Here is a 27,459-nt window from a genome sequence, read left to right as displayed (position 1 = left end):
ACTACTGATCTCAACACTATTTAAATCAGAAAGAAAGCTATACAACAGCCCCATATCCTAAAATGTCTTCCTGTAAGGCAGGGGTGGAAATATATGGTTGTTGAACTGTAATTTCAATTAGTCCTAGCAAGTGTGGATCACGTTAAAGGATGAAACTGAAGTCCAACCACATCTGGAAGGCCACACATTCTTCACTTCTGCTGCAAGGAACAATTTAAGCAAGACTATACAATGGATTCGCAAAGGCTTTCATGGCCAGGATCTAATGGTTGTTGTGGGTTTTTCAGACTCTTTGGCCGTGTTCTTTAGGTCAGTGGTCCCCAACCTTGGGCCTCCAGATGTTCTTGGACTTCAACTCCCAGAAATCCTGGTCAGCAGAGGTGGTTGTGAAGGCTTCTGGGAGGTGTAGCCCAAGAACATCTGGAGGCCCAAGGTTGGGGACCACTGCTTTAGGTTATTCTTCCTAACGTTTCACCAGTCTCTGTGGCCTGCATCTTCAGAGGACAGCACTCTGTGCTCTGGTGTAGTTTGCTTGGGAGTCCATTGGTTTTGCATGGTTACTATGGATCATTTAAGTCAAAATTTACAACTGGAATGTATACATATGAACACAAAAAGATGATCAGGTTTGGTTGTTATTGTTGGTTTTTCAGGCTGTTTGGCCATAGTTCAGAACACAGCTGAACAGACTGCAAAAACCACAACAACCATTGAATCCCATCTGCGAAAGCCTTTGAATCCCATCTGTGAAAGCCTTTGAGAACAGGATGATCAGGTTTGTCCATGAGGACCGAATATAAACCAGTTTCTGAAACAAAACTACATAGCTAACCTCTTATGTTAATAATATCATTTCCCCCAGAAAATAAGACAGGGTTTTATATTAATTTTTGCTCCAAAAAACACATTAGGGCTTATTTTCAGGGGATGTTTTATTTTTTTTAACGTGCAACAATCTACATTTATTCAAATACGGTCCTGTCATCTTCTTCTGGTTGTTGCACAATGGTGGAGGGCGGGGTTTCACTTAACTGGGGCTTATTTTTGGAGCAGGGCTTATATTACAAGCATCCTGAAAAATCATACTAGGGCTTATTTTCGGGTTAGGGCTTATTTTAGGGGAAACAGGGAACCAGTTACTATAGAAAACTAACCTCATATACTAAGAGCTCAACCAAATATGTTTAACTGATCATCAATATAAAACAGCATTACAGTTAAATGACTTGCCTGGAAACTATGATAAACCATAGGCATCCTCACAACCCCATATTACACTACTACTACAATATGCAGTGAAATGAGTCACAGAGCCATTCATAAAGTCTCCATGGTATTACTATTCCCAGAGGAAATAATACCTTTTATTACTATCATGGTCAGAACCACAAACACACCACTCTGGCTGAAAACCGTTACACCTGGAATCCATCCAATTAGAATTAAACACACTTCCAGGTGAAACTTTTCTTAAACCTTTACACCCAACACATCCTTATGGCACTTTTAAATACAAACATGGTTTTGTGCTTACAAACACAACAGGAAACTAGATTAGCACTATTTCGTCCATCTCTTCAGAAATATTACGTCTCTTGCTCAATTTAGCACAAAGAGCCCTACCAACCCCACTACAATTTGACCATAAAGATCCTATGAAGGAGCCCCTCTGATTGAGAACTCAAGTCCAAATCTCAGGGGTTTGAAATCCAATAAGGAGATGCTACATGTCCCCACATAGGAAAATTGCCATATTTCTTCAAAATGTCTATTATCTGCTTTGTGCATGTTCCAAAACAAGGAAAGGGACCTTGACTGCAGGAGACAGTACTGTAGCTCCAAACTGCCAGCCAATTTTAAAAAAAAATCTGCAGGTCGTGCCTTCATTTCTTATCTTCTAGCTGGATGAGCAAGTTTTCAACAACTGAAATCTAAGCAGGCTTTTTTTTGGGGGGGGGTGAGCAGTTATCGCTTCCCATGAAGGTCTTGCCCACCTGTTGGGTCTGATCAGAGAGAATGCTTGAGGGCAATCGCGTTTACTCCCAGGAAAGCAAGGAGGAAGGTTTAAAAGGCGAGGCCTCACAGCTTCTTCTGCCTCACCTTTAAAATCTCGGATGCTGAGCCGTGAATAAACGAAACATGAGGGTGACACCTTCTATTCCCGTCCCCCCCCCCCGAGGGTTTTAATTTGATATCTCCATCATCTCCCACCAAGAAAAAAAAGGAAGACCACTTGCTACGACCCACCCCCTTGCTCTCCTCGCTTCTCTCCCGCCGCCGAGGGCAAATCTGACAGATTCCTCAAGGGAAACCTTCAATTTTTGCTCAGGCCTGCTTAGAGAAGCGGCATCCGTGGGAAGGGAAAAAAAAACGCTTACGAAGCAAATGCTGAGGAAACGCAGGGCTGGGGGGGGCTTAATACTGCCTTCCAGGGAAGGACGAATTGGGCCCCTCTTCGCCAACGGCTCCCTTCCTTGCCTCCGAGAAAAACATCATCATCCCCCGCGAAGCCCACCTCAGGGCAGAAGAGAGGCTCCCCGTTTCTCAAGGGAGGGGGAAACGGGAGGGGAAAAAAAAACCAAACGGGCCCCCATCCAAAGGTAATTCGAAAAACCCAAAATCACCTCAGGAAACGACAAGGTTGCACGTTTCCCGGGGGGACTCCTGAAGGAAGAAGGGACGGGCAGAAGGCATAACGGCAGCGGAGGAGTGGGAGCAAGCTGGCCACCAAGTGGGGCCGGAGGCCACCGCCCAACCCGACTCACCTGCCCCTGCCAGCCGCCGCCGCCGCCGCCGACCACCCTCCGGCCGCTCCCTTCCCCTCCACCAACTGGTAAGATGGCGCCCGCTCCCCCCTCCCCTATCACTGCAGCAGCGAGGCCACTGCGCCTGCGCAGGCCTCGCCCGGCCGGCGCCACGCATGCGCGCTCCTCTCGGGATGCCGGAGGAGAGGAGGACCTCGGCATCGCCGTTGGGGGCGAATGGAACCAGGGAGGGTACTTCTTCACCCAGAATGCAGCGCGGGAGACCGACGCTTCAACGCCAGGCCCGGAGGGTGCGCTGTGCCTAGCGGGAGATGTAGTTCGTCCGCCTGGAGGCTATTGCATCCTGGGATGTGGAGCGATCTCAGAAATGGCATCTCCCTGGGAAGCCGGGTGGAGTGTTATCCCGCTATCTTAGGATGCGGGCGACACGTGGACTGAAGTGCCTGTTACTTAGTCCTCCCGCTTCTGCGAGCAGGAAACTAACGTGTGCATGCTAAGGCTGCACAAGCTGCTGGCTTCCTTCCACCCGGCAACCTTCATATGTTGGGGCAAATCTAATATGCATCACGTGTGTTCCACCAAACACGTGTAGTAACCGGTTCATGCGACTAAGTTACGGTCGCAGCAGACTTGCCGATTTCTGCTTTCATAGAGGCACGGAGAAACGCAGTCAACGCAGGGCTTATTCATCCTCTTAGGGATTTAGGTCTTTTGCTTTAGAGCCAGGGGTTGGGGGGTTCGATTCTCCCCAGCGCCTCCTTGACAGGGGCTGGACTCGATGATCCAGAGGGCCCCTTCCGGCTCTGCAGTTCTCAGATGATGGCTGTAAGAATCCCAAGCATCCTTTCTCCTGCTTGAGAAGACGGTCGTGCAGCAGCAGAAAGGGAAAACTTGCTATTTTTAACATTAGCAGCCCAAGAGTGGAGTCACGACGACAGAACAAGGCAAGCGACAGAACTTATTTGAGCAGCGATCTGAATTTAGGTCTATAAAAATGCAAAGACCTGACACGAGATTCTAACAGGCAGCGCTGTCCAAAAGGATATTTAGAATGTGTAGTAACTGTGCTCTCCCAGTTAGCTGTAGGTATTCATGAGGAATAGGGCTTAAACAAGAACAGAGGAAAAACTATGCGGTAAACTGAAAAATTACAATCCTCCAAATATTGCAGATTTTTTCTCAGTGCATTATAGAAAAATCAAGAGGGGCTGAGAGTTGAGTCAGGTGTATACAAACATGATGGAAGCCTCTCTGTGAAGTTATGAGGGAGGCACTCACATGCAGAAAACTTTGCAAGGAAGGGTATGGTGGAATCTTTGCGCCAATTAGATCCATCTGCCAAACTCTTTCTTGGTTTTGCCCATAGAAGTAACACAACAGACAGGTGACTAGAATAAAACACGGAACTCCCCATTATGGGATATTTAGCTAATTTCCTCTTACAGGTGCACAAATATGATACTCTGGAGACACACGTTATAGTCCAACATGCTCAATTTAAGCATTTCTGTTATGTGGCGTTGGATCATTGCACCTTCACCCAGCCCAGTATGGTCTGACTGACAATGGATATCTCATTTCTCAGAATCTTTCTTGGCCCTCCTTAATACTAAGAATTTAATCTTAGTATTAAATGGAATTAATCTTAGTATTAAATGGAAGCCACGGAGGTGCTCCCTGATTAACCTATGCCACTGCAGGATGCTCCCAAGAGAGCCATATTGTAGCAATGGGATGATGTCATGTTGATTCTGGCCAAAGGACTTCTTTCTACCAGGCAGATATGGGTGGCTTTTCAATGGAAGTCAGAAGTAATTTACCAGTCCCTTCTGCTAGGGGTGATCTGGGACTGTGCACTTTGCCCAAGACTGCCTTTCCTCCTGGGAGTCACAGTTTAGAATCAAGCTCCTGATCTCTGGCTCCACAGCCAGGTACCCAACTCAGTAAGCTATCCAAACATACCATGTGTACATTTAAATGGGCAGGTCAGCAATAAATTTTGTTGTTGTTTAGTCGTGTCCGACTCTTCGTGACCCCCATGGACCAGAGCCCGCCAGGCCCTCCTGTCTTCCACTGCCTCCTGGAGTTTGGTCAAATTCATGTTGGTAACTTCGATGACACTGTCCAATCATCTCCTCCTCTGACATCCCTTTCTCCTCTTCCCTTCACACTTTCCTAACATCAGGGTCTTTTCCAGGGAGTCTTCTCATGAGACAGCAATACAGTGGTGCCTCACTTGACAATGTTAATTCGTTCAAGCGAAATTGCTGTAGAGTGAAAACATCGTCAAATGAAATGAAAAAATCCCATTGAAATGCATTGAAAACCCATTCAATGCGTTCCAATAGGCTGAAAAAATCACCATCCAGTGAAGATCTTCCATACAGCGGGGGGCCATTTTGAAACCCGACGATCAGCTGTTTGCTGATCGTCGTAAAGCAAAAAATTGGTTCCCGAAACAGGGAACCGATCAATGTGAAGCGCAATTCCCCCATTTAAAACATTGTTTTGCTATCGCAAAAACGTCAACATAATGCGGATTCGTCGTAGAGTGGGATAATCATCCAGCGGGGCACAACTGTATATACAGGTATACAAGTATAGAAATTAAGAACCCGTTCAGTTGGAGGGCAAGATAATTTATACAACGGCCCAAAAACTGGCATGAAATCATGCTGGCACAAACTCAATCAAGTTCTGAAATAATTAAACTGAAACCATATCCCCACCCTCACTTTTCTCGGCCTCCTTTTCTCCTTCAGGGAGCCTTGGGAGCGATGAGGGGAAGGAAACAGCCTTTAACAGTCAATGAATTCTGCCAGTGGGCCCAATCCCAGCAATTGTGATCTGGCTGAAAATCTGGACTAGTGATGTTACTCCTGTGCTCTGTACCAAGGCTTCTCCAGGCTCCCCCAGGCAGAAAAAGAGCCCTAGGGAGCCTCAGAACTTGACAGGAGAGATTGGAAGCTTTCCATTAGTATAAACTATTCCTGGCAACAGATCTGGTTTACACCGGCGTAACTTTACATTAACGTCTGAAGTTAACCTCTGTAATGGTTAAGGAGAATAATAGTCTCTCATATGAAACATGACCAGAGCCCAGAAATATTCCAGTGTTCTCTTTGGGGGAAAAAGACACGACCGGATTCAAGCACAGTTACTACACATCCCAAAAATGGGATAGACAACAGTGATCCTTTTTGTGGGATAGGAATGCAGGCCGAATGAGAAAGTGACACCCTTTCAACCTCCCCACCCGTCCCAAACCAAGGAGGCATCTGCCTGGCCATTAAGCCATTCTTCTTCTTCGGCTTCTAGTTCAGGAAGCCTCCGGGCTGCAGCCCAGCTAACAATGGGTTCCATCAGCATCACGACCATCACCCAAATCCATATTTAGACCGAAGAAGAGTCCAGTCCTGAAAGGGGGCTTAAGCCTGCCTTTGTCTTCTCCATACCAAGAACTCTCTTAAAATGGAAGCAGCAGCACAGAAATATGTTTCCAAGCAAATGTATGGATTTCTTCGGGCTCCCTTCCACTGCTGCAATAGACCCAGACTATACACTTCTCATGGCATTTCACAGGGAACATAAGGCCACAGCCATGCACCCACGGGCCCGTCGATCTCCAAGTGAGCACTCATGGTGACATCTACACACTTATCAGCCTTTTCAAGCTAACGCCTTACACTTCACCACAATGTCTTATCTTTATAAACTCCTCCTTGGGCTCAAGCCACCAGTCCTAAACATTCTTCTGTCTCTGTGCTCTCCTTGTTCCTGCTGTTCTCCTCTTACTCCCATTTGTTCTAGAGCACTTTTTCCTAGAAAACAGGCGTTAAATATGATCAACAGTTTTGTAAGACATTGATTCAAAACCTTGTTGGGAGATTCTGTTTCCGAAGCAGGAGGAACCAAAAACACTCATTTCCACAGAGTCTAAGCGTACAGACACAAAAGAAATAACAAAATACAAACTAAACCAAATGGAATCGAATCATCTCACTCAGTCTCAGAACCATTAGGTATAAAATAGGCAGGCCTAATTTTGGGGACAATCAAGGAAATAAGCCACACGGAGACAATATGGAGTCCAATAAAACTATTTTATAAATAAAAACACATAAAGATGACTTCAAGTTATATAAAATTGGAGGTGGAAAGGGGGACAATATGTATGAAAAGAGAAGATAGCACCGAACTAAGAGGAAGTGAGTTGAAGGGAAACAGGATGGCAAGTAGGAGAAGAGAGAAAACAAGATAGTGAAGTAGCACCAGAAGGAGGATATAAAACTGATAGGCAACGTATCACTCGGGTAACAGGCAACAGCCTGAAAGAAAGGCTGATGACCGAGAGAGAAGTGGAGGGAGGTTTGGAATAACATACACACAGAGAAGTGGGAAAGATGTGAATGAGCTGGTATCACAGTTATAGGACTGAGTAATAGGAAATGAGAAGGGGCAAGAGCCAAAGTGGAAAGCAAAACAGGGGTGAAAATACATTTGGGTCTTGGAAAAACAACAAAATCTGCAACTACAAGAGAAGCCACAATCGCCGTCGCTGGTGTGCAGATGACTTGTATGGGAGAGAGAATCCCCGTCATTACAGAAGAGCCATGTATGGTTAAAGGGAATTTGGAAGTATTGCTTAATGCACTGGTTTCCTAACTCGGGAAAGGGGTGGCTTGGCTCATCCCCCAGGTGGAATGTGGAAAAAAAAAGTCAGGGAGAATATGAGACTGCAACCTTCATAAAGTTGCTTTCACCAACTGAAACAGATTTCTATGGCATCATTACTAGAAACGTGGGATTTCTCAAGAAACACTGTGCTTATTTAATGTATTCTCGAAGGGTTTCACGGCCGGGATCTGATGGTTTTTGTGGGTTTTTCAGGTTCTGAAGATGCCGGCCACAGAGACTGGCGAAACGTCAGGGAGAACAACCTTCAGAACACGGCCAAAGAACTCAAAAAACCCACAACTGTGCTTATTATTTATTTAAAATAATGTGTTTTTTATGCTTTTGTGTCTTATTTTTCATTTTGAACTATGCTAACAGAGGACTGGGGGATGGGAAAAAAAGGGAACAGAAGTGTGAGGGTTTCTGAAAAATGAAAGTGTAGTGTCAAAAAGTTGGGAACCACTGGTCTAAGGATTTGGGTAAGACCCCAAAAAGCATGGGATGCCTGTGTGGCTAATGATGCAGTGTGACAATTCAGGCGATAGCTCAAAGAGGAACTGTGTCAAGGTGCAATTGCCTAGGGCTCTGGAATTCTTAGCCAAACAGATCCCAAGGGTTGCTGTCTGGGTTAAGTACCATGTTACACAGAATTGCCCATATTAAAACCCTTGGTAAAGAATACTGCATAAATGTCCCAGAAGACCTTCCCAGCTCTCTTACGGATGTCATAAAAATTTTGCATCCAGTCTTAATGTGCTGAGTGACTAAGAAGAAAGCCTTGTCATGCACAGATAAGTACGAGAAGGGGAGTTTATAAGGGCCACAGAGATTAACGGGAAGCTATTTTAATTGACAATTAAAATTGGACGAGATGGTTGGACAGTGATATCGAAGCAACCAGCATGAATTTGACCCAACTCCGGGAGGCAGTGGAAGACAGGAGGGCCTGGTATGCTCTCAGAAATGGCATCGCCCTGAGTAGCCCAGCGGAATGTCATCCCACTATCTTAGGATGCAGGCGACACGTGGACTGAAGTGCCGTTACTTATTTCTGCCGCTTCTGCGAGCAGGAAACTAACGTGTGCATGCAAGGGCTGCACAAGCTGCCGGCTTCCTTCACCCGACAACCTTCATATGTTGGGGCAAATCTAATATGCATCACGTGTGTTCCACCAAACTTGTGCAGTAGCCAGTTCATACGACTAAGTTATGGTCGCATCAGAGTTGCCGATTTCTGCTTTCATCCCTTGGACTTGAGGCACGGAGAAATGCAGACAACGCAGGGCTTATTCATCCTCTTAGGGATTTAGGTCTTTGGTCCACGAAGAGTTGGACACGACTTAACGACTAAACAACAAATTTTAATTGAAAATATCTCTGGACTTCTGGAGCGTCCTGTGTTCAGATTTTCGTCTTCTACGACTTATCAGATGTGGCTGCTGGGTTTTTGTCCATGACCCCCCACCTTGCAAACATGAAATGATAGCCAGTAAGGTTTTACCTCAAGTTGGTTAGAATGGAACCCCTGGCATAACTACATACAGTATAGGTTTCTTCAGTGTCTTCATAGAATACAGTCCTTTTTGAAGATGTTCTTCATCCATAAAAAAGAAATGGACCTTGGGAAGGATGGGAAGCTAAGCAAAGAAGGGAAGAGGTAGGAGACGAAAGATAGAGAGGCCCTTTTCTACCCATATCCTGCTCAAAGTCTTTTTGACTGGCTCTTGTTCAGTCTGAGAATAGTAATCAACACAGCTCTTTGCTACGTTTTTTACTACACTGTAAAAAAAAGTTACTTCTTTGCAAGTTCATTCAACCTTATTTTTACATGAAAGTATGCCAGCTCCTATATCATGTGCCAGTATGAGCGAAGAGTGTGGCTTCAGACGGACTTCAGCTTTTTTAGATTACCATATTTTTTTTCCCCATGTATAAAATGCCATTTTTTCCTAAAATAATTAGAGGAAAAATTGAGGATCATTTTATACGCAGAAGGCAGCAGCAGGAGGCGGAGGCAAAGAAGCTGCCACGCTTGGCTGCCTCTCGCGGCTGTCCATTGACTGCTGCTGGCTAATGATGCAATGTTCTGCTCCAGCGATCATCTCCTTGCGACTGGGTGGCGGAGACAGCAGTCAATGGGTAGCAGTGAGAAGCGGCTGAGCGCGGCTGCTCCTTTGCCTCCGTCTCCGGCTCCTGCTGCCGCTGCACTCTCCTCCAGTGCCACTCACGGGCTCCTCCTCCGCACCAGGAGACGGAGGTGCTCTGGGCCACCCCTCGCGGCTGCCCATTGATTGCGCCTCCACCTCTGGAAAGGGTAAAAATTAGGGGATTGTCCTATCCATTGGGGGGGTCATATACACTGAAAAATACGGTAAATCTGGTCACATGAAACCTCTCTATGTCAAGAAAAGGATCTCTATTCCCTAAAGGCCAAGCAACAAGATGGAGGAGTCTGGTGGATAAAATGATCTCTAGCACGTGGGAAACTCATCCAAAAGAAGCATTTGGGATTACATGAGTCATCACAATTTAAGTAATACCAGAGCCAAGAATAAAATAACATATGACCACTTCTACTGATCTTCAGCACTGGCATTTGAGGGGTAGAGAGTCAATCTGGCATTGGCAACAGCCAAGCACCACTCTGCAGTATTCTGCAGGTATAGAAATGGGCTCTTTAGAGTTAAAAAACACACACAAAAAAACCCATCAGAATTCTGCACCCACATAACCAAAGTGGTGCAAAAAGGGGGGGATCAAACCATGTAAGATACACAGATTAATCTGATTTGAATGATTTCTCCTCTTTTACGTAGTCATTACTCTTCTACTTCCCATTACAGTGGTGCCCCGCTAGACGGTTACCCCACTTGACAACGAAATTGCTTTACGATGGGTTTTATGCGATCACTTTAGCGATTGCAAAATGATGGTTCCAATGGGGCTTTTTCACTCTACGATCACCCGCGCCCGCTTTAGAGCACTTTGGAGGCTTTTCCTGCACCGTCAGAAAAAGCCTCCAAAGTGCTCTAAAGCGGGCGCGGGTGTTCAGGTCATCCCCACCAGGCCTCTGATGATGCAGGGGAAGCCATCAGAACCTTGGCGGGGGTGCCCCGACACCACACGCCCCCGCTTTGGGGGTCCCCCGGGGCTTACCTTGCACCATGGGAGGAGTTGCTGGGGTCCCTCTGCACAGCGACTGGCATTTGCAGAGGTTTGTCTGAAACCTATTTTAAAGTTCCCTCCTCTTTCTCCAGCCTTCGGCAAGCCTCAGAAGGGAAAAGGGGGGGGGGAGAGCATTTTTCCCTTCCGAGGCTTGCCGAAGGCTGGAGGAAGAGGCGGGAACTTTAAAAATGGTTTCTGACAAGCCTCTGCAAACACCGACTGCTGCGCAGAGGGACCCGTGTGAGTCCTCCCATGGTGCAAGGTAAGCCCTGGGGGACCCCCAAAGCCGGAGTGCATGGTGTCAGGGCACCCCCGCCAGGGTTCTGATGGCTTCCCCTGCACCATCAGAGCCTTGGTGGGGGTGTCCTGAAATCACCGGTGCCCGCTTTAGAGCACTTCGGAGGCTTTTCCTGCACCATCAGAGGACTGGCGGGGGACCTCCAAAGCTGGCGACTGCGGTGAGAGGACCCGCCGCCAGTCCTCCCGTGGTGCTTCCCCAGTTCCCTACCCTTTTAAGTTCCTTTTTTAAAAAAAATTCCCATAGGAACGAATTAATTTTCAATGTATTCCTATGGGAAATTTGGTTTCGCAAGACGATGTTTTCACAAGACAGCGATTTCCGCGGAACGGATTAACATCGTCTTGCGAGGCACCACTGTATTAAGATGCAGATGTCATTGCTTATGTAGTTAAAAGAGCACCAACACAAGAGCAGTGCTGGTTATCAACATGTGGCATCTCTAGTCACCTGTCAGGCTCCCTGCCAATTCCTGCCCTACACCCCTTCTAGTCTGGCATTCAAACCAACTGTAGGCAGCCAACTCGAGCAACCTATATATATATTTTTTCCACAATGCTGCCAGCCTGGCACTGTAAAGAGCTGGGGCAAATTTAAGGCTAGGCCTAGCTTCCCAGCACTACTTGGTGCCATCATCAGAAGCTAAGGATAGTCAACAGAACCCACTGTGAGAGCATTTCTTGCTTAGAATCTGGAGCAACTGAGAGCAACCTACTTACTATATCTGTTTTGCATGATTTGCAGAAGTACAAAAAGATCTTCAGAAAATCCTAAAACAGAGAAACCTCCCAAAATAGGACTGAGGATGCTCTTTGGCCATTTTTGTTGACCGACTGCGGAGGGAGGGATGAGAAAACCAGACGGAATAAGGGATGGAAGGGGATATCTTTGAGGGAGGTAAAGTTCCTTTGATCACTAACAGTCAGCAAAAGCTTTTCTTTTTTTCTTTCAACTTCCCCTTGTCTATTCTTTTGCTATTCAACACGTGCATGGACTATTTGAAGTTTTCATTTAATCCACAGGAGTGATTCTGGAGCTCTCAAAAAGCACTGTGTCACATTTACAAGTTTATCTTCACAACTAGGAAGACCCCAAAACTTGTTTTGCTACAAATGGAGAGTTGAATTATGTGGCCAACATCATTTTCAGAATTATTCTTAGTAAATAAATGTGAGAGATAAATGTGTTCACAACCTGCTAGGAAAGAAAAAACTGTGCCAGCAGTAACAATACTTTTCTCTTTCTCTCCCTCTCTCCTTCATTCATATTTTTTCCAGTTTTCAGACTCAGAGCATGAAAAATACTTCACAAAGAAAACGAGGGAAAGAGAAAGCACCAAAGCATGTTGATCCCATGTATGTCATCTGGATGCGTAACATTTAAAGGAGCCAGTGAACGACAATGGGGAGAGAAAGCAATGGAAACAATTCCAACTGAAGAGCCACAAGACTGAAGCATACAGAAAATGAACCGGTGAGCAAAAAAAGGAGATAGGAAGGGAAGCTCTATTAGGACATCTGAAGTAGGAAAAAATACAGCAAGATGCTTCCCAACAAGAGCCAAGTTAGGAACATCTTTGCATTTTCCTTGACTTTTTGATGGTGTAGCATGTTAGGAAAGGAGGAGATGGCACTTGTACCTTTGGTACTTTCGGGAGCATGTCTGAAAATCAACACAGTGGGGTTGGCACTCTGGCCCCAATCCAGATATCGAGGGGCAAAGAACCAGGAGGCGTGTTTGCTTCTCTGGGAGTTTCTGGCACATCTCTATGTTATAGTTTGGGAAGTGTGTGAGCTAGACAGCGAGGGGAAGTCTTAACTGCCTCGCAAAAGAAGGGGGCTCGCCGTCCCCTCACAATCTGGTGTGAGTGTCCGCCATGCTGCTGCATTTACCAGACCAAAGACAAACACAGCTGTATTTTAGCCCTGCTTCCCTCCCAGAGTTATGGATCAGGTGGGTCCTCTTCCACCTGTGGCCAAAAGAGCCATCTTCAGCCCAGATGGGCCCAAGAGCCTGCCCGTGAGGTCCCGTGTCTTCCTCTGCTGGTGGGGGGGAACCACCACCCCAGCGTGCTGCAGCTTTCCCCACCACGGGTGGCCAGCTCAGAGGAAATCAAACACCCCGTAATTCTTGGCTGCTCGACAGAAAGGAACACAAAAAAAGGACGAGAAGAAAGAGGGCATGTGTTTAGGACAGGAGCTGACATGGAGAACACAGGTGAGCCACGAAGGCTTCACAAAAAAAATGCAGATTAATGGGTTAGAAAAAGTGTTAGGGGAGTAGCACAAGCAAGGCGGGGAGGGGGGTCTGCCTTAGCAATCAAGTCCGGGGAAGTCAGGAGAGGCTGCTGGGTCCACTTGCAGGCAAGGATTAGAAATCAAACATTTAGTCCAGTTTATTTTCTTTTTTGCTTTCCCTTTCCATAATTATCAAGAAAAAAAAAGACACATCCCACACAGACTGAGTCTGGTTTCTTCCTAGGAGACAAACCGATGGGGGGGCAGCAGACAAGACAGGGAAAAGAGGGAGGGACGGTGCTTCACATTACATCCACAAAGAACTCACTGGGGTTGCCCATGGCCATGCGGAATGACTGTCTACTGGCCGTCAGTTCGGGAGGCACAGAGGCCAGATCTCGGCCAGGGGGGGCCCCCGGGGGTCCCAGGGCAGAAGGCGGTGGAGGAATCAGGAGCATGGGAGGGTTGTAGAGAGGCGGGAGACCTGGAGGCCCATAGGACTGCTGGCTGTGGTGGCTGCGGATACTGTGGGCCATGGAGTGATGGCTGCGCTGGCTGGCTGGCACAGAACGCTCGCTGCCGGCTCGCTCCCGCCGGATGCTGCTACGGCTGGTGTGGTCAGATTCACTGCCGCTCCCTCCCGACTTGGGCTCTCCGGTCTTGGGCTCTCGCTCCTTCCTTCTCTCGCTGCCACTGCGGTTTGACCCGCTGCTACGACTTCCTGCCCAAGGAGTAAGCATGGAGGGAGGAGATGATTAGGGACGAGGCTTGGATGGGGCTCCCGCCAACTTAGCAGTTCGAAAACATGCAAATGCAAGTAGATTAATAGGGACCACCTCGGTGGGAAGGTAACAGCGTTCCGTGTCCATGTGACCACGGAAGATTGTCTTCGGACAAAACACTGGCTCTATGGCTTGGAAACGGGGATGAGCACCGCCCCCTAGAGTCGAACACGACTGGACAAAAATTGTCAAGGGGAACGTTTACCTTTACCTTTGGATGGGGCAAAAGAAAGGCCCATCACTTTACAAGACAAGGCCAGAAGTCCACTGGGTGGCATGGTCTGCTATCAAAAGCAGCCTGTTAGAGACCTCCAGTTTCCCCAGATTTGGCAGTCCTCAGAACAGAGAGATTCCCATTTATCTACCCCAGTGAACAGGGAGTGAGATACAGATTCCTCTATATATTTGTAAATCTTACCCTTTTACACATTTTCCCTAACAGCAGTTTCAAGGGAAAATACAATTCGACCTATGCCATAATCTGATCCAGACCCCAACAACTTCTCCACGGTTTGTATTTACTTGTACCCATCTTACTTCATGTTGACGGTACGCATGTGGGCTATGAGAACCAAAAGAGTAATTTGACTCAAAGAATGAATTTACAGACTACGATGCAGCTTGAGCACTCCAGCCAGAAAGCGTAACTTTATAGCTACATCAGCCCTTGTGATGGCAGGGAGACTGAATAGATCCATGTTTGTCGAAGGCTGGATACAACCAAATGGAAACACATTTATTTATAAATGTCATCAAAAAACGCAAGAGAATGGTCATGTCCTAAAGGAAACCCAACATTCTGAGATGGTGTCTCTGTGAATAACAATAAAGCTTGGAAATATATGGGGGATGGCCAATGTCCAGAATGTTCTAGTTCAGCAATTTTCAATGGGGGCCATATGGCCCCCTGGGGGTGGCACATTTGAAGAGGATCACTAATCCATCTGTTTATGTTGTATTCTTCTTTACACACATCCAAAGGCCTTCCTTGTTTGGCAAAGGGCTCTGGAACTTGAAAGGTGCTGCTAAAAGGACTGCGACCAAGAAAAGGTTGAGAACAGCTGCCTAGTTGACGTGACCTGTTAACTAGGGGATTCTGAGACTAGCAGTCTGCGTCGGTAATTCTTGCAATATCTGAAAAGCCACTTCAGTGAATGCACTGAAGGTAAACAAAAGGGGACGATTCCATTGCTATGCAATAATATAGTTCTTCTATGTCTTTTTGTTTCTGCATTCATTGGCATCCCACTTTACCAGCTTCCATTATCTTATGTGAAAACAACTTAAAAGCAGAGGAGAGGGAACATAGCAACAGAAATAAGCCAGAAGGGACAACCTGCCTACCAGTGAATAAACAAATCCTAGAGTGTCTTCAGAAAGCATCACACTATCACCAGGATAAGAGCCAAATGTATCTTCTATAACTCGATAATCCATTACCAAAGAAGGTCCTCCCTCCTTTCCCCCTGGTTTCTCTGCCCTTTTAGTTTTCAGATCATCTACTTAAGACTGATGGGGACCATTGCTTTCTTGACACTGAAGGAAGATCACAACTGAGCAAAGATGGGTTGTGGGATAAAATATATGACCCTCGTAGGGATCAGAAGAAATACAAAACATCCGACCCATATCGGGATCTTTGCTGTACAGGAAAAAGAGCCAGTAATTCACACCCTACCCCGTACCTTCACTATGCTGGCTGCCTGCACTGCCTCCTCCGTAGCTGTAGCTTGGATCAGGAAATCCGGGATGCGGGTTGTATGGATGGGGTGGTGGGTACTGGTACGGGAAGGCTATGGGCCACGGAGCAGCTCCTGGGTGGGGTAATGGAGCCAACGTGTCCTGGTCAGAGGCACCACTGGATCCGTCATGGTCATGCAAGGACAGACTGGCCATGTCTGCAAAATTGAAGAAGGGGGGAACAAGAAAGGGCAACGGTTACCTGGCACAGCAGCACAAGGCAGGCTTCCTCTCCTCTCTCACTTAGGAAATTCCTATTGGACTAAAAAAGTGCGTGCAAGTGGAAAATGATAATGGGGTGGGATGTATACAGCTTGGTCCCCACAAAAAGAGTGAGTGTTATTGCCGGATTGCCTTACAAGGCAGCACCGAACGGCAAAGGGCAACCTCAGAGCTCAACACGTCATGCCAGGATGTGCCAGGTGAGCCCTTGGGCTCTCTTGGGAAATAAACTACCCCATGGGAACCTCTCAGGGTTTTGCTTCTGAATTCCCCCCCACCCGAAGTGCCAAAACAGGAGCCGTACTGCCACAGAGATCGCCGAAGATGTAGTAGCACTGCTCTGAGAAGGTGATCTTGTTGACGGTGTGTCGGATGTAACCCGCCTTGAGCAGGTTGCTGGCATACTTGCGGGATTCCCGCCGATCTGTGAAACCTTCCACGTGATGGTAGAGCCAGTCTACCACATCCGATCCTGCCGAGAAGGAAAAGCAAGAGGGGCTCAGCAAAGGGAGGAACAGGCAAGAGAGGAGGAGATCTTGGGGGAGAGGCAACCCCGGTCCGAGTCATAGGCATTGACAGAACTGTCCCTTCAAATGGTGTGCAAAGGGGTGTCATGGTTTCTGTACCTGGCCTGGCAATGTACCCTTACCTGGAAGTTCAATGGAATTTATAATCGGTTCTCTGGCAATGTGACATAAGCTCTCTTATGAGTTGTGGATTGTGATCCCTAAATATATGCAACTTGCATTCACATCCCTAAACAATTTTGGCTGAGAGTTGTGAGACGATAATTTAAGGTCCTCTTAAGAAGAAAGTGGAACATCAAGGGTCAGGTTGGGGAAAGAGAGAGAAGATATTCAGGTGTCGTGACAATATCAGATGGAGTAAAGATTATCTTTCTGAGTTGTTAAACGATTATCTCGGTGCTGCACCCAGCATTTGAACAGTGTAAGAGGTTCTGGAAATATTCATCATCTTCAAGGAGCAGTAATATATAGCAAAGAAAACAAAACATCTTGGCAACCTGTTAAACCGAGCTAAAGCAATGCTTCAAATTAAGAGCCGTGAACCAGAAAAAAATGTCTTTTCAGTTTGAATGTTTCAAGCAGGCCATAATTCTCTCAGACTCAACCTCACCCCCAAGCCCTAAGGCAGCTGCAACGATGTAATGCAAAGACAGTACTTGAAACACCTCTTGACATCCCAGATAAATGCTGAGAATTGTCTATAATTTCTCAGGTGGATGCTGTTACTCAAGTTTCCTAAATCGTGTGTTTTGTAAGTTTTTTTTTTAATGACAGGTAAGAATCTTAGGAATCTAAATCCAAGCCTCATTCTGTAAGATAAGCATCCCTGAAAATCCACTGATTTGTAGGTGGTTCTTTAGAGGCATTTGCATAGTTCTAATGTGTCTTTCCCACAACATGAAGCAAACATCTTCTATGTACATCAGGGGCTCCAAGGGGCTCGGCTGGAGAGTCACACCAAACCGCAGGGCAGCCCTCTGGCAACCCTTCGCCGGTTCACCCTGGAAAAAGACGGGAGGGCTTACCAATGAAAGCGTTGGGGATGGTGATCTTCAGCCACATGCGGTCGCGGACCTCCAAGCCCGACTCCGGTGAGGCCATGGCTTTAACGATAGTGGCCATGTCACTGTGGATGGACAGGTGAAAGTCATCGAGGCCTGAAAGTGGAACGGAGGGAAGGGAGGCAGAGATGAGAGGGGACGGAAAGGCGCAGGAGCACATGGAGGTGCCACACACAGAGGGATGCGAGCCAAGGAACAATACATCACAGGCATTTCCCAGAAACCATGAAAGCTTCTTCTACCATCCCTCTCTAAGAAGAACGTCTTGCAGCAGCCATCTGCTAGGACGGCTCGTGCTGGGTTAGAATATTCAGGGTGGGGTGTTTTTTTTTGGCATATCTATTTTATGCCTCCCTTCCTGTGAACTGCCATCATGTGTAGTCCAACCACTTTCTCGACCACCATCTTTCTCATTCCTCCACTACCCTACCAATTTCTTTAGAAGCCTGAAAGGGACTAGCATAGAACTTATGGTGGCCTCCCAAACAGGCACTACATGGGTATGTGCTTACTTAAGATCAAAAATGCTGCAGCACCAATATGCTCCCACACTCGTTTCTACCCTGAAAACCCAATTGCAGGCCAGGAGGGTGAGGCACCTGACCCCCAACTTGGGTGGTTCTCCAAACAATTCACAACACTTCCAAGCAGCATTCCGCCTTCTCTTTGTTCTTGAATATCCTTTCAGAACGGAAACGATGCTCTCCTGGGCTGAGTATCATGGCTGCCAACTTCCTCCACCATTGTAAGGGGAAGAAGACAGCACAACTTCCATTCGAGAAATGCCCAGCTATTGAAGTTGCTCCAGACCATTCGTCACCTTCAGTTAGCCACCTCTTTCTTCAAACTCACCGCCATTACTCCCATCCATTTATAAACCGCTAGGCGTTATCTTGGGAAGACAAGGGCTCTTTCCACTTCTGGAACATTATCTCACTGCCTCCTGCTTATGCAATGACTTGCCCAAGAGAAACAAGAACCTACAATGTTTACAATGTCTTCCCCTCTCAAAATGCATCTGATTCTCCCAGTGGTCATGTAAATACACCAGCACTGCTAAAGCTTTCTGAGACAATGTAAACCATCTCCTTTTCACATGGCTATTGTGATGGGCTATTAAATCGCTTTTGGGTTATGGCGATTCTGATAGGGCTTTTACAGGTATATGAGATATTCAAAGGGTGGTTTACCATTGTCAGCCCCAGCAAGTATCTATGGCCAAGTGGAGATTCGAAGCCACATCTTCCGAGTTGAGTCCAACAATCTGTCCATTCCACCCTAACAACTTTCACTTTCTACTTTACCTAGCCTTATAAAGGAGTTTCCTTCCAGCTGTCTCCTCCTCTAGTCTCTCATTCAAAACATTCATCTCTCTGTCCTGCCTGGTCCTCCCCTCCTTCCTTGCTAGACTTAAAGTCATTGATGAAGACCTAGAGCTGAGTGGAGGACTACAGTTTCCTCTGAACCCACCATGGGAGGAAGTGTCACACCCTGCAGACTAGGCTCCTCAAGGTTCAAAAGTCTTAGCCTCCAGAAGAAGCCAGTGCTGTGGCTGAATCGGAGAAGGAGGCTGGACTGCCTTCTGGGCCTCAAGAACACCACAAGAAGTATGTACAAGTCCAGTCAGAAGTCCAAGGTGAAATGCTTGGCTGCAGAGAAACATTCCTCAGGAGACACAACCTCCTAGAGACTAGGTTTTACTTTGAAGGGCTCTCCAATTCTGGCTTTCGATCTCCCGTACCCGATTAATCTGACTCTCGGGGAGGGCTCTGTCTCCTACGTTCCTGCTCCCCACTCTGGGAATAGGACACTCTGAAAGTTCTCAAAATATGTTACAACAGATGGACAAAGGAATCATTCCCCCGGGGGAGCGAAAAAAACAACCCTAAACGTCAGATCCTTCTTTCCACTTTCAGTTGAGGTTTCTGCCCCTTGGCGTGTATTGCTCCTATCAGGCAGGCGTAAAGGTGGGTGGAAGTGGAACAGGGGATGTGGAACACACAAGCACAAAGACTTACGTTCGGTTTCTGGGATGGAGCTGGTGATGGAGGAGCTGGTGGATGTGATTGTGCTCATGGATGGGCTCATACCGTACGCTGGGTAGGTGCCAGTCATCGCTGCCGTGTGGGAAACCCAGGCTGCTGGGTCGATGGGTCGGATAGGCTCACCTGAAGGGAACACACATACACACAGAGAACGTATGAGGGAGCCGCCCTCCTCAAGGGGCCATTCCCCTCTCACCAAACCCAAGGCCTCTGGGCAGCCCTGTTCTCCCCCAGCAATAGCCGGGACTCACCCGGATCGGAGCATGGAGAGTCTGGCCCAGCCCAGATCCGCTGGGGAGCAACTAAGGGAGAAAGAAGAGAGGGAAGATCACCAAGAGAGATACAGAGGGAGACGCTCCCCTGGGGTGGAGCAGGAGGCAGAGAAGGTGGGCACGAGGCGTTGCTTCAAGGCAGAGCATTGGCTTGCTAGAGAATCGGCCATTCGTCTCAGCCATGATGTAAAAGGAGGGCAACGGATTCGACCAGGGGTGAAAGAAAGGGGGAGAGGAAGATGCAGACAGGAGGAGACAGCAGAAGCACAGAGGGGCCACAAAACGAGGAGGGCTCAGAAGCTCTGTTTCTTTCTCAATCCTTCCAAGTGACACCACATTTCCAAAGAAAGAAGAAGTAAAGCTTTTCCGGGACTGGACTACTTCAAGGTACTTACATGGGATCGCATCAAAAAAAGTCTCTAAAATGCTAGTTTTCTGGGTGTAATGCATCCCTACTCCTCACTCAGGTGGGAACATGGAAACACCTAATCCCCACCTGCATTCTTCAGCAGTAGTCTAAGCCAGAAAATAAAACCTTTAGGTACTATATAGAATCCGCACGCCACGACGACTGAACAAAAGGTGAACAACCAAATCAAACAAAAGCAAGGCCACTTACTCCTTGGTAAAGAGAAGCAGCCCCTCGGGCTGGGATCCCAGCACTTGGCAACGGTCAACGTGATGGGCCTGCAGAAACACAAAGACTATTAGTGCTCGCAGAGCTGGTTCATCCAGGCATTCCCAGGCCTCACAGAAAAAAGAAAATGGAAACCACCCACTTCTCCTCCACAAGATGATGCTGAATGAGCACCTCCCATGGATTCTCCCTGCATGGGCTGGAATCTCTCCAATGCTCAGTCCTGGGCTACTCTCATTTGTTTGTTTGTTTGTTTGTTTGTTTGTTTGTACGTACGTACAGTGGTGCCTCGCTTAATGAGCACACCGTTTAACGACGAATCCGCATAGCCACAATTTTGCTTACCGATCTTCACATTGCGATGTTTTTACAACAGCTGATCGGCGGTTCCAAAATGGCCGCCGAGTGCCCAAAATGGCCGCTGCAAGTGTTTTCGTGGCCTGCCCTCGCTTACCGAGGGCGTGAAAATGGCGGCGCTATGGAGGAACTTCGCTGAGCGGTGTGTTTGGGCCCCACAGGAATGCATTAAACTAAGTTTAATGTGTTCCTATGGGGTTTTTCGATCCGTTTAGCGATGTTTTTGCATAGCAACGATTAATCCGGAACGGATTAACGTCACTATGCGGGGCACCACTGTACGTACGTATGTATGTATGTACAATTATATCCCACCTATCGAGTGACCAGCATTACTCTGGGCAGGTAACAGCAATAATAATTTAAAAAACGCCTACTACCCACCCTTAACCCACAAAGACATAAATGAGATCCAAACAATAATAACCCCAAAAAATAAAAGAAACCTAGAGGCAATGGTGATTCAAGATCAACATCTAACTCATGGATCTATAAGGATGTCAAAGGGATGTTCCTGAAGACCTCTTCAAACAGTACGGACTTCACACATTTCCTAAAGGCCAGAAGGGAGGGAGTGTCTGGTGTATATCACCAGGCAGCACATTCCACAGACTTGTGGCCACCACCAAGAAGGCCCGGTCCCTAATAGTAGTTTTCTGGGCCCTTCAAGGGGAGGCCAGCCGCAACTGCAAAGCTTGGCTGGACTGGATTATTAATCTTGGTGAAAGGGAAAATTATGTGTTAGGCCAAGAGCGCTTGCTGCTTAAAACTGCCTGCTGCTAGCAATATTTCAGATTCACAAAACCCCAAATATAGCAAATGGACAGAATGATAGCTGGCATTATTATCTTTGCCTGCATATGACTATATACACCCTTTTATTTCAGAACTGTTTTCTTTGATCTCCACTGCTGACCTGGCCCCAGCAGAACACACCAAGTCCCATCCACCAAGTCCACATTCTGAGAGGGTACAAGACCCCGAGAGAACTTCCATTATTAGAAACCATCAAGGCCTAGCACGGCAATCTGCGGTAGAAGAGGGTCAGAGGAAACAGAAAAGGCAACCCTACCCAGGCTTGTGTACAATCTCCCTCAGCACTCTCACAGCATCATCGTTGCTCATGTTCTCAAAGTTGATGTCATTCACCTGCAAGCACAGATAAGAGGCCAAGTCCCAAAAAAGTGTACAGGTCATGTCCAAACACATGACGCTGCCTGATAACATAAATGACTATCTTTGCCACTAATATCTATTGCTATTTATAAAGGCTCTCCTTCCCAGCTCTGCTACCCGACATCCTCTCAAAGGGGAAGTGTTAGAAAACAAACAAACAAATTTATAGTTACATACCGCCTAACTGGCCACTCTGGGTAGTTTACAAATGCAGTAATGAAAGCAATAATATAATAATAATCTTAGAAATGCAAAGCTGGAAGGGACCCAGTGGATTATCACGTCCATCCCCTGTCAAGGAGGCCCAGTGGGGGAATCAAACTCCCAACCTCTGGCTTTGGAGCCAGAGACCTAAACCTCTGAGCTATCTAGAAGAAACAGTTTCAACTGGTTTATTGTGGGACTAATAGCCCATGTGTCTATGCAGTGCTTCCTGAAAGAAACATGAATAGTTTTCTCTCGCCTTCTGAACGTTCCTTTACATAATGACAACATCATCTTCACCAAGGATAGGCAATTTGGGGAGATGTAATGGGTCATCCCCCACCCCCCAAGGACAGCATCCTGCAACAACTATGTGGTATTGACTCTTGGCAACAGAAACGTAGAAAGCCATGCTTAGGTTTAACTGCATTTTTTTCCTCTGAAACAAAACAAATGGGGCCTTGTTCTTGGGAAGCATTTTTGCCATGACAGCACCAAAGGACAGCAGAAGGACACAGATCATGTGTTGCCTATCTTTGATTTACGAAACAAAAGATGTCAGGAGACTCCAGGCACTCTGAGGATCTTGCGTCCTTTGTGGACCACTGGGTTTCTCTACTGCACTTGAATGACATGCTCCCAAGAGACCAATGCCAGGTTCTCTCCCATGTATGCTAGGCATCATGCATAGGTCTCACCAAAAGCTTTGGGTGTTTTTTTCATTCTGATGAAATGCAATCCACCACTTGAATAGGAAGGAGTTCAAGGTCACCCCAGGGTCAACAGCTTCTGTGAGAAGACTTTCCGCCCTCAAAACAAGGCCTCTTGGAGACACTGCTCCCTATGGTTCCAAGACAAAACATTTTTAAGAGGTACCTGCAGGAGCATGTCTCCAGGCTCAATCCTTCCATCTGCTGCCACAGCACCTCCCTTCATGATGGAGCCAATGTAGATGCCACCATCACCACGCTCGTTACTTTGTCCAACAATGGAGATGCCCAGGAAATTGTACTTCTCTGCAGAAAACAGCATGTGCCGTTAGAATTTCATTCAAACCGTTGTCACTGTATAAATTAATCCAGTCAGGCAGTCCAGTAGCTCAAAGGGAAGTCATGCAAGTTCTTGGTGACAGTATTTTTAGAAGGCAGAAAACAGAGAGATTTTAAAGGTCTGTATCATTGCTCAAAATCATCTTGTTTGATTAGTAAAATAAAATGGAAACTGCTAAAAAAAGATTGGCAAAGCTAATATGAAAGAGGATGTCTGTGACTAAAGAAATTAAAATAGTTTGCTCCTTGATAATTTGACAAGCTCCATCACAAATGTTTAGCTTGGGGCACAGATTTTTAGGGAGAACAAACACAACCTGTATTTTATTCAATGCGAATAATTAGGCTCCTCGGGAAGCCGGAGTGACACCTGCCCTGGATTTCAGGTGAAGAAAACATGTTAAGAAAAGGAAGGCTGGGGTTAGCTGGAGAGGAGTCCGGGGCAAACATTCAGCCCTGTGATTATTATCGAGGTTAAAGCCTAATGGATGGGTTTGAAGGTTCTGGAATACAAAACGGGCAAAAGAGGGTTTCGTAAACAGTGACAATACCTGCCCCAGTGTTTCTCTAATGGTACAAAAAGTTTGGCAAGCAACAATAAAACATATTTATTTTTGTTTAACTAGTTTCCCCTTGGCCTTCCTATAGTCAGGTAAATAAACCACAGGGTAAGTTAATACAATCTAAAACAAAAACAAAATAAATACGTAAAAATAAGTTGCACAAAGATTTTGTGGAACATTCTATAAGGGCCAGAAGGGAGATGTGAAAAATAGTACAAAAACGCTGGGAAAAAACACTGTGTAAATTTCTACATATGGCTATCTTGGATATTGATAAAATATCTTTTTTTGGGGGGGGGGTCAATTTGAACATTGCCTTCCACCCAGCAGAGCCTGGTTATGAGCCTAGATAAGAGTCAAAGCAGTTCAAGCAACCGTTTTACTCACCCATGTTGAGGGTAACGGTGATTATATTCAATGACATGGTAGAATCTGTGATGCTACTGAAAGAGGAAGACTGCAAGAGAACAGAAACAGACCAAAGATACAGCCTATGTGACATTTACAACCACAACAAGCCCTGAATCCACTGGAGAGGAGGCTCTCCTCTACCTGCCTGAGCCTCCTTCTACCTGTTCTCTGGATAATGGCCTCAGCCCCAACATTTGTAAGGTCACTCCTGGCACTTCCACAGCCCTAAACATCTCACCCGTTCAATACGTGGCGCCTTCTGTTTCCTCCGACGTCGTTTGTGCCTCCTCATCAGACGGGAGGCGCTGCTCTGCTCTGTTGAGCTGCTGAACCTGCAGGGAAGAACGACAAGCACAAGGTTCACAAGCTTGTCCACAAGAAAGGCACAGAAACTAGGGAGCAATGAAAGAGACCAGCAGTATTGGGCTTTAAGGACAGAGTTAGAAGTGACCGGAGATGTATCAGTTTCAACCTCCTGCTCAAGGCAGGGTCATCTCACTCCCCAGCTCCACGACAACTCAACAAAAAAATGACAGCAGAGATGACAGTTGCAACTAGAAGTGCTGATAAATCAAAGAACTGCATCTGAAGCAACCCAATTCACATGTTTCACAGGATGGTGCTATACATTTTTACACCGTTATGATTCCATGGCACCAACATCCCCTCTAATTTTCAGCCTCTCTTTCAACTTCACCCATGCGTGAGTCCATGACTCTGCTCCCGTGGGGTTCCGTCGTGACTGAAACCAAAAGGGCTGAAAACAATGGCTACTTGGAGGAGGAGGGAAAGCTGCATGGAGGGAAGCAGAGTCACGTGTGTGCATCTTAGAGGGAATCTTGCACAGCACGTGCACGTGCATGCACACAGTGTTCATTACATCTCTTGAAATGCAGAAGTTTGAATGCTGGAGTAAGACATTCTGGTATCTAAATCGGGTTCATAAACTGGTACCTGGGCTATAAAGAACCAGTTTCAATCCTCAAAGCATATGGGACTAGCAGCAGGCAATCTGCTAGGAGAAAAGAAAATAATGAAGTCCAAATGATGTTGAAGTGCGTATGCTGTGGCCCAAATCTCAAACAGATGAGGCTCTACCATTAAGGTTAGGAATCTTCAGCTTGTCAATCTAATCAAACCATTGTCGGTGTCACAGATATCCAGAACAGCCTAATTTAAATCTACAGCTCTTCCTTCCCTCTTTTTAAAGACTCAGGCTATGTAGTTTTTGTGATTTCAACCTCAAGACATCTTCATTCTCGCTCTCACTCGCTCTCAGTCCTCCTTTCCTTTGTCCAACATCTTGTCTTATACAGAGACTGGGCAGGATATCCAAGTTTTGTTCATGAAGAAGATAATGCCAATCGTGGATTTATGAAAGGTTCACACGTGCCAGCCCAGTTAACTTTACTTTAAATGTAACTGAATTTTTAAAAATCATACACACTATCTAGTCTACTGTGATGAGAGTCAATGGGTGAATTATTTCTTTTCTGAACTTGTTCTTACAGATTTGCTTCTGAATTAAAAATGTGGACAAAGAATCTTGTTTATTCCTTCTTGCTTATGTATGGGTGAAGGATCTGGGGAACATAAGAAGAGCCATGTCAAGTCAGGACAAAAGCTTCTCTGGTTTAGCATGTTGTTCACACACTAGCCAACCAAATGCCTCTGAGAAGCCCATAACACAAGCTGAGTGTACATGAGCGTACTAGCATATTCTGGAGAAAATTGTATTAAGAGGCAATTTTCTCAAGAATACCAATAAAGTTAATATACAGAAGCGATTAATCATCTTTTCAAGCCATCCAAGTTGCTGGCCATTACTACATTTTATGGTATAAAATAAATAGCAAGTTAAATCCTGGCTTTTAACCCAGGCCTTTACAAACCTCACCTCTTTGTAGTATTAATTTTGTGGCAATTTTACATTTGCCCACGGTTCGCCATCCTGGAGATTGCTAGACTGGAGATTTTATGAGGGGTTTTTATTTTTATATATTTACTATCTTAATTCTATTTGTATATTTTTATTATTTTCTTGGGAAGCCAGACAGAGTATTGGCTTGTCCATGGCTTGTACCATGGGCAGGGTACAAGTTTAAATAAAATAAAACAAACAAATAAACGGTACCCAATTCCACCATTCACACGGTGTTTCCTCTAGTCCTTCTAAAAGCTGGTGAGTGAGTTTCCAGTAAAAGCAAGTCCTAAGCAAAGCTTCTAGAGACCACTTCTAGGAGGGTTTACTCTGGGGAGGATGTTCCCGTCATTCTACACCATGCCTCTAACGGCTGCTGTCCCTAGCTGTGATTGCAGAATGTCACGACAAAGGAACACAATCACCTTCCTGTACTCACCTGTCATCAGAAGTTACAGTAAAATACCTTTTATAACATTTACCTTCACCAGATAAGGATTAGACCCAATGATCTCTGAGGCTCTTCCGATAGCTGAGATCCCAACTACCCACCCAATTTGAGGCAGATGCACAAGGCTAAACAAAAATTTAAAAAACCCACAAAAACTCACAGGCAAGCCTTAAAAAACACTGTGGCAATGAATGAGACAAGGAGCTCTGAAAACCAAGGTGCCATACTGACACATCCTTTTTAGAAACAGGAGATTCACAGATCCTGGTCAAACGCACACATGCTTCCAGACGCTGACTGACTCTCACTCTTACGAGAAAGCCAGTCTCTCTGGAGCCCAATAAATAGCAGAAAGGAAATGGGAGCATGAATCTTTCACCAGCCTCCACTCACAGCAGAGGTCAGTCTTGCCCAAATCATTTAGCCTTCCCCTACCTGCTGGTGGAATCGTCTTCATCTGAATCAAAGAAGCTGGTGGTCTCCAGTTCACTACTCATGAGGGTGGAAGAGCTTTCATAGCCGCCCAGTTCCCGCCGCCTTTCCCCCTTGGCTGTTCCATTCACCTTGGGTGCTAGAAGAAAAGGATGCACAGTTGAAGAAGTCTGGACAAGCCAAAAAAGCCAACCAGATAGACACTTCTTCCAACACAATGAAGTTTCATTTTTAGCTCCTAGGAGATTAACGGCCTATCAGGGACTGGAAGTTTGAGGGACGAGCAGATAATAACATCTTCACACAGCCAAATGCAAACTGAGCTATGCATAAAATGCATATCCAAATGCATAAAAAATTAAGACACAGAATAATGGGAAAGAGTCCACAAAACAGAAACATCAGGAATGTAGCAGCTGTTTTAGAACAGAATTTCCCAGAAAATAAGAAGTCAAAACCCATTTGGG

General features: G+C 46.2%; 2 protein-coding genes across 5 annotated transcripts in view; both read right to left on the bottom strand.

Annotated features, from left to right (window-relative positions):
* AP2M1 (adaptor related protein complex 2 subunit mu 1) overlaps positions 1–2,906 on the bottom strand; it is a 48,135-nt gene extending 45,229 nt beyond the window's left edge. The window contains exon 1 of one of the 3 annotated variants that reach the window (XM_020813500.3): positions 2,766–2,906. The gene's annotated coding sequence lies outside the window, so the exon portion shown is untranslated. The other 2 variants (XM_078389748.1, XM_072996301.2) reach the window with 2 other exon arrangements.
* Positions 2,907–13,275: 10,369 nt separating this feature from the next.
* DVL3 (dishevelled segment polarity protein 3) overlaps positions 13,276–27,459 on the bottom strand; it is a 49,538-nt gene continuing 35,354 nt past the window's right edge. The window contains exons 5-16 of one of the 2 annotated variants that reach the window (XM_020813506.3): positions 26,996–27,131; positions 24,427–24,520; positions 24,165–24,234; positions 23,042–23,181; positions 21,858–21,934; positions 20,411–20,478; positions 19,771–19,821; positions 19,493–19,642; positions 17,439–17,570; positions 16,191–16,358; positions 15,610–15,822; positions 13,276–13,863 (exon numbers count right to left, since the gene is read on the bottom strand). In XM_020813506.3, coding sequence (XP_020669165.3) covers positions 13,445–13,863; positions 15,610–15,822; positions 16,191–16,358; positions 17,439–17,570; positions 19,493–19,642; positions 19,771–19,821; positions 20,411–20,478; positions 21,858–21,934; positions 23,042–23,181; positions 24,165–24,234; positions 24,427–24,520; positions 26,996–27,131 — 1,718 coding nt within the window. In that variant the 3' untranslated portion in view covers positions 13,276–13,444. The remainder of the gene's footprint in view (positions 13,864–15,609; positions 15,823–16,190; positions 16,359–17,438; positions 17,571–19,492; positions 19,643–19,770; positions 19,822–20,410; positions 20,479–21,857; positions 21,935–23,041; positions 23,182–24,164; positions 24,235–24,426; positions 24,521–26,995; positions 27,132–27,459) is intronic. The other variant, XM_020813509.3, reaches the window with a different exon arrangement.

This window comes from Pogona vitticeps, chromosome 3 (assembly GCF_051106095.1).
Source record: "Pogona vitticeps strain Pit_001003342236 chromosome 3, PviZW2.1, whole genome shotgun sequence".
Classification (NCBI taxonomy): Eukaryota; Metazoa; Chordata; class Lepidosauria; order Squamata; family Agamidae; genus Pogona; species Pogona vitticeps.
The sequence above is the reverse complement of the archived record's forward strand: the minus strand, read 5'-3'. Positions and strand labels throughout refer to the sequence as shown.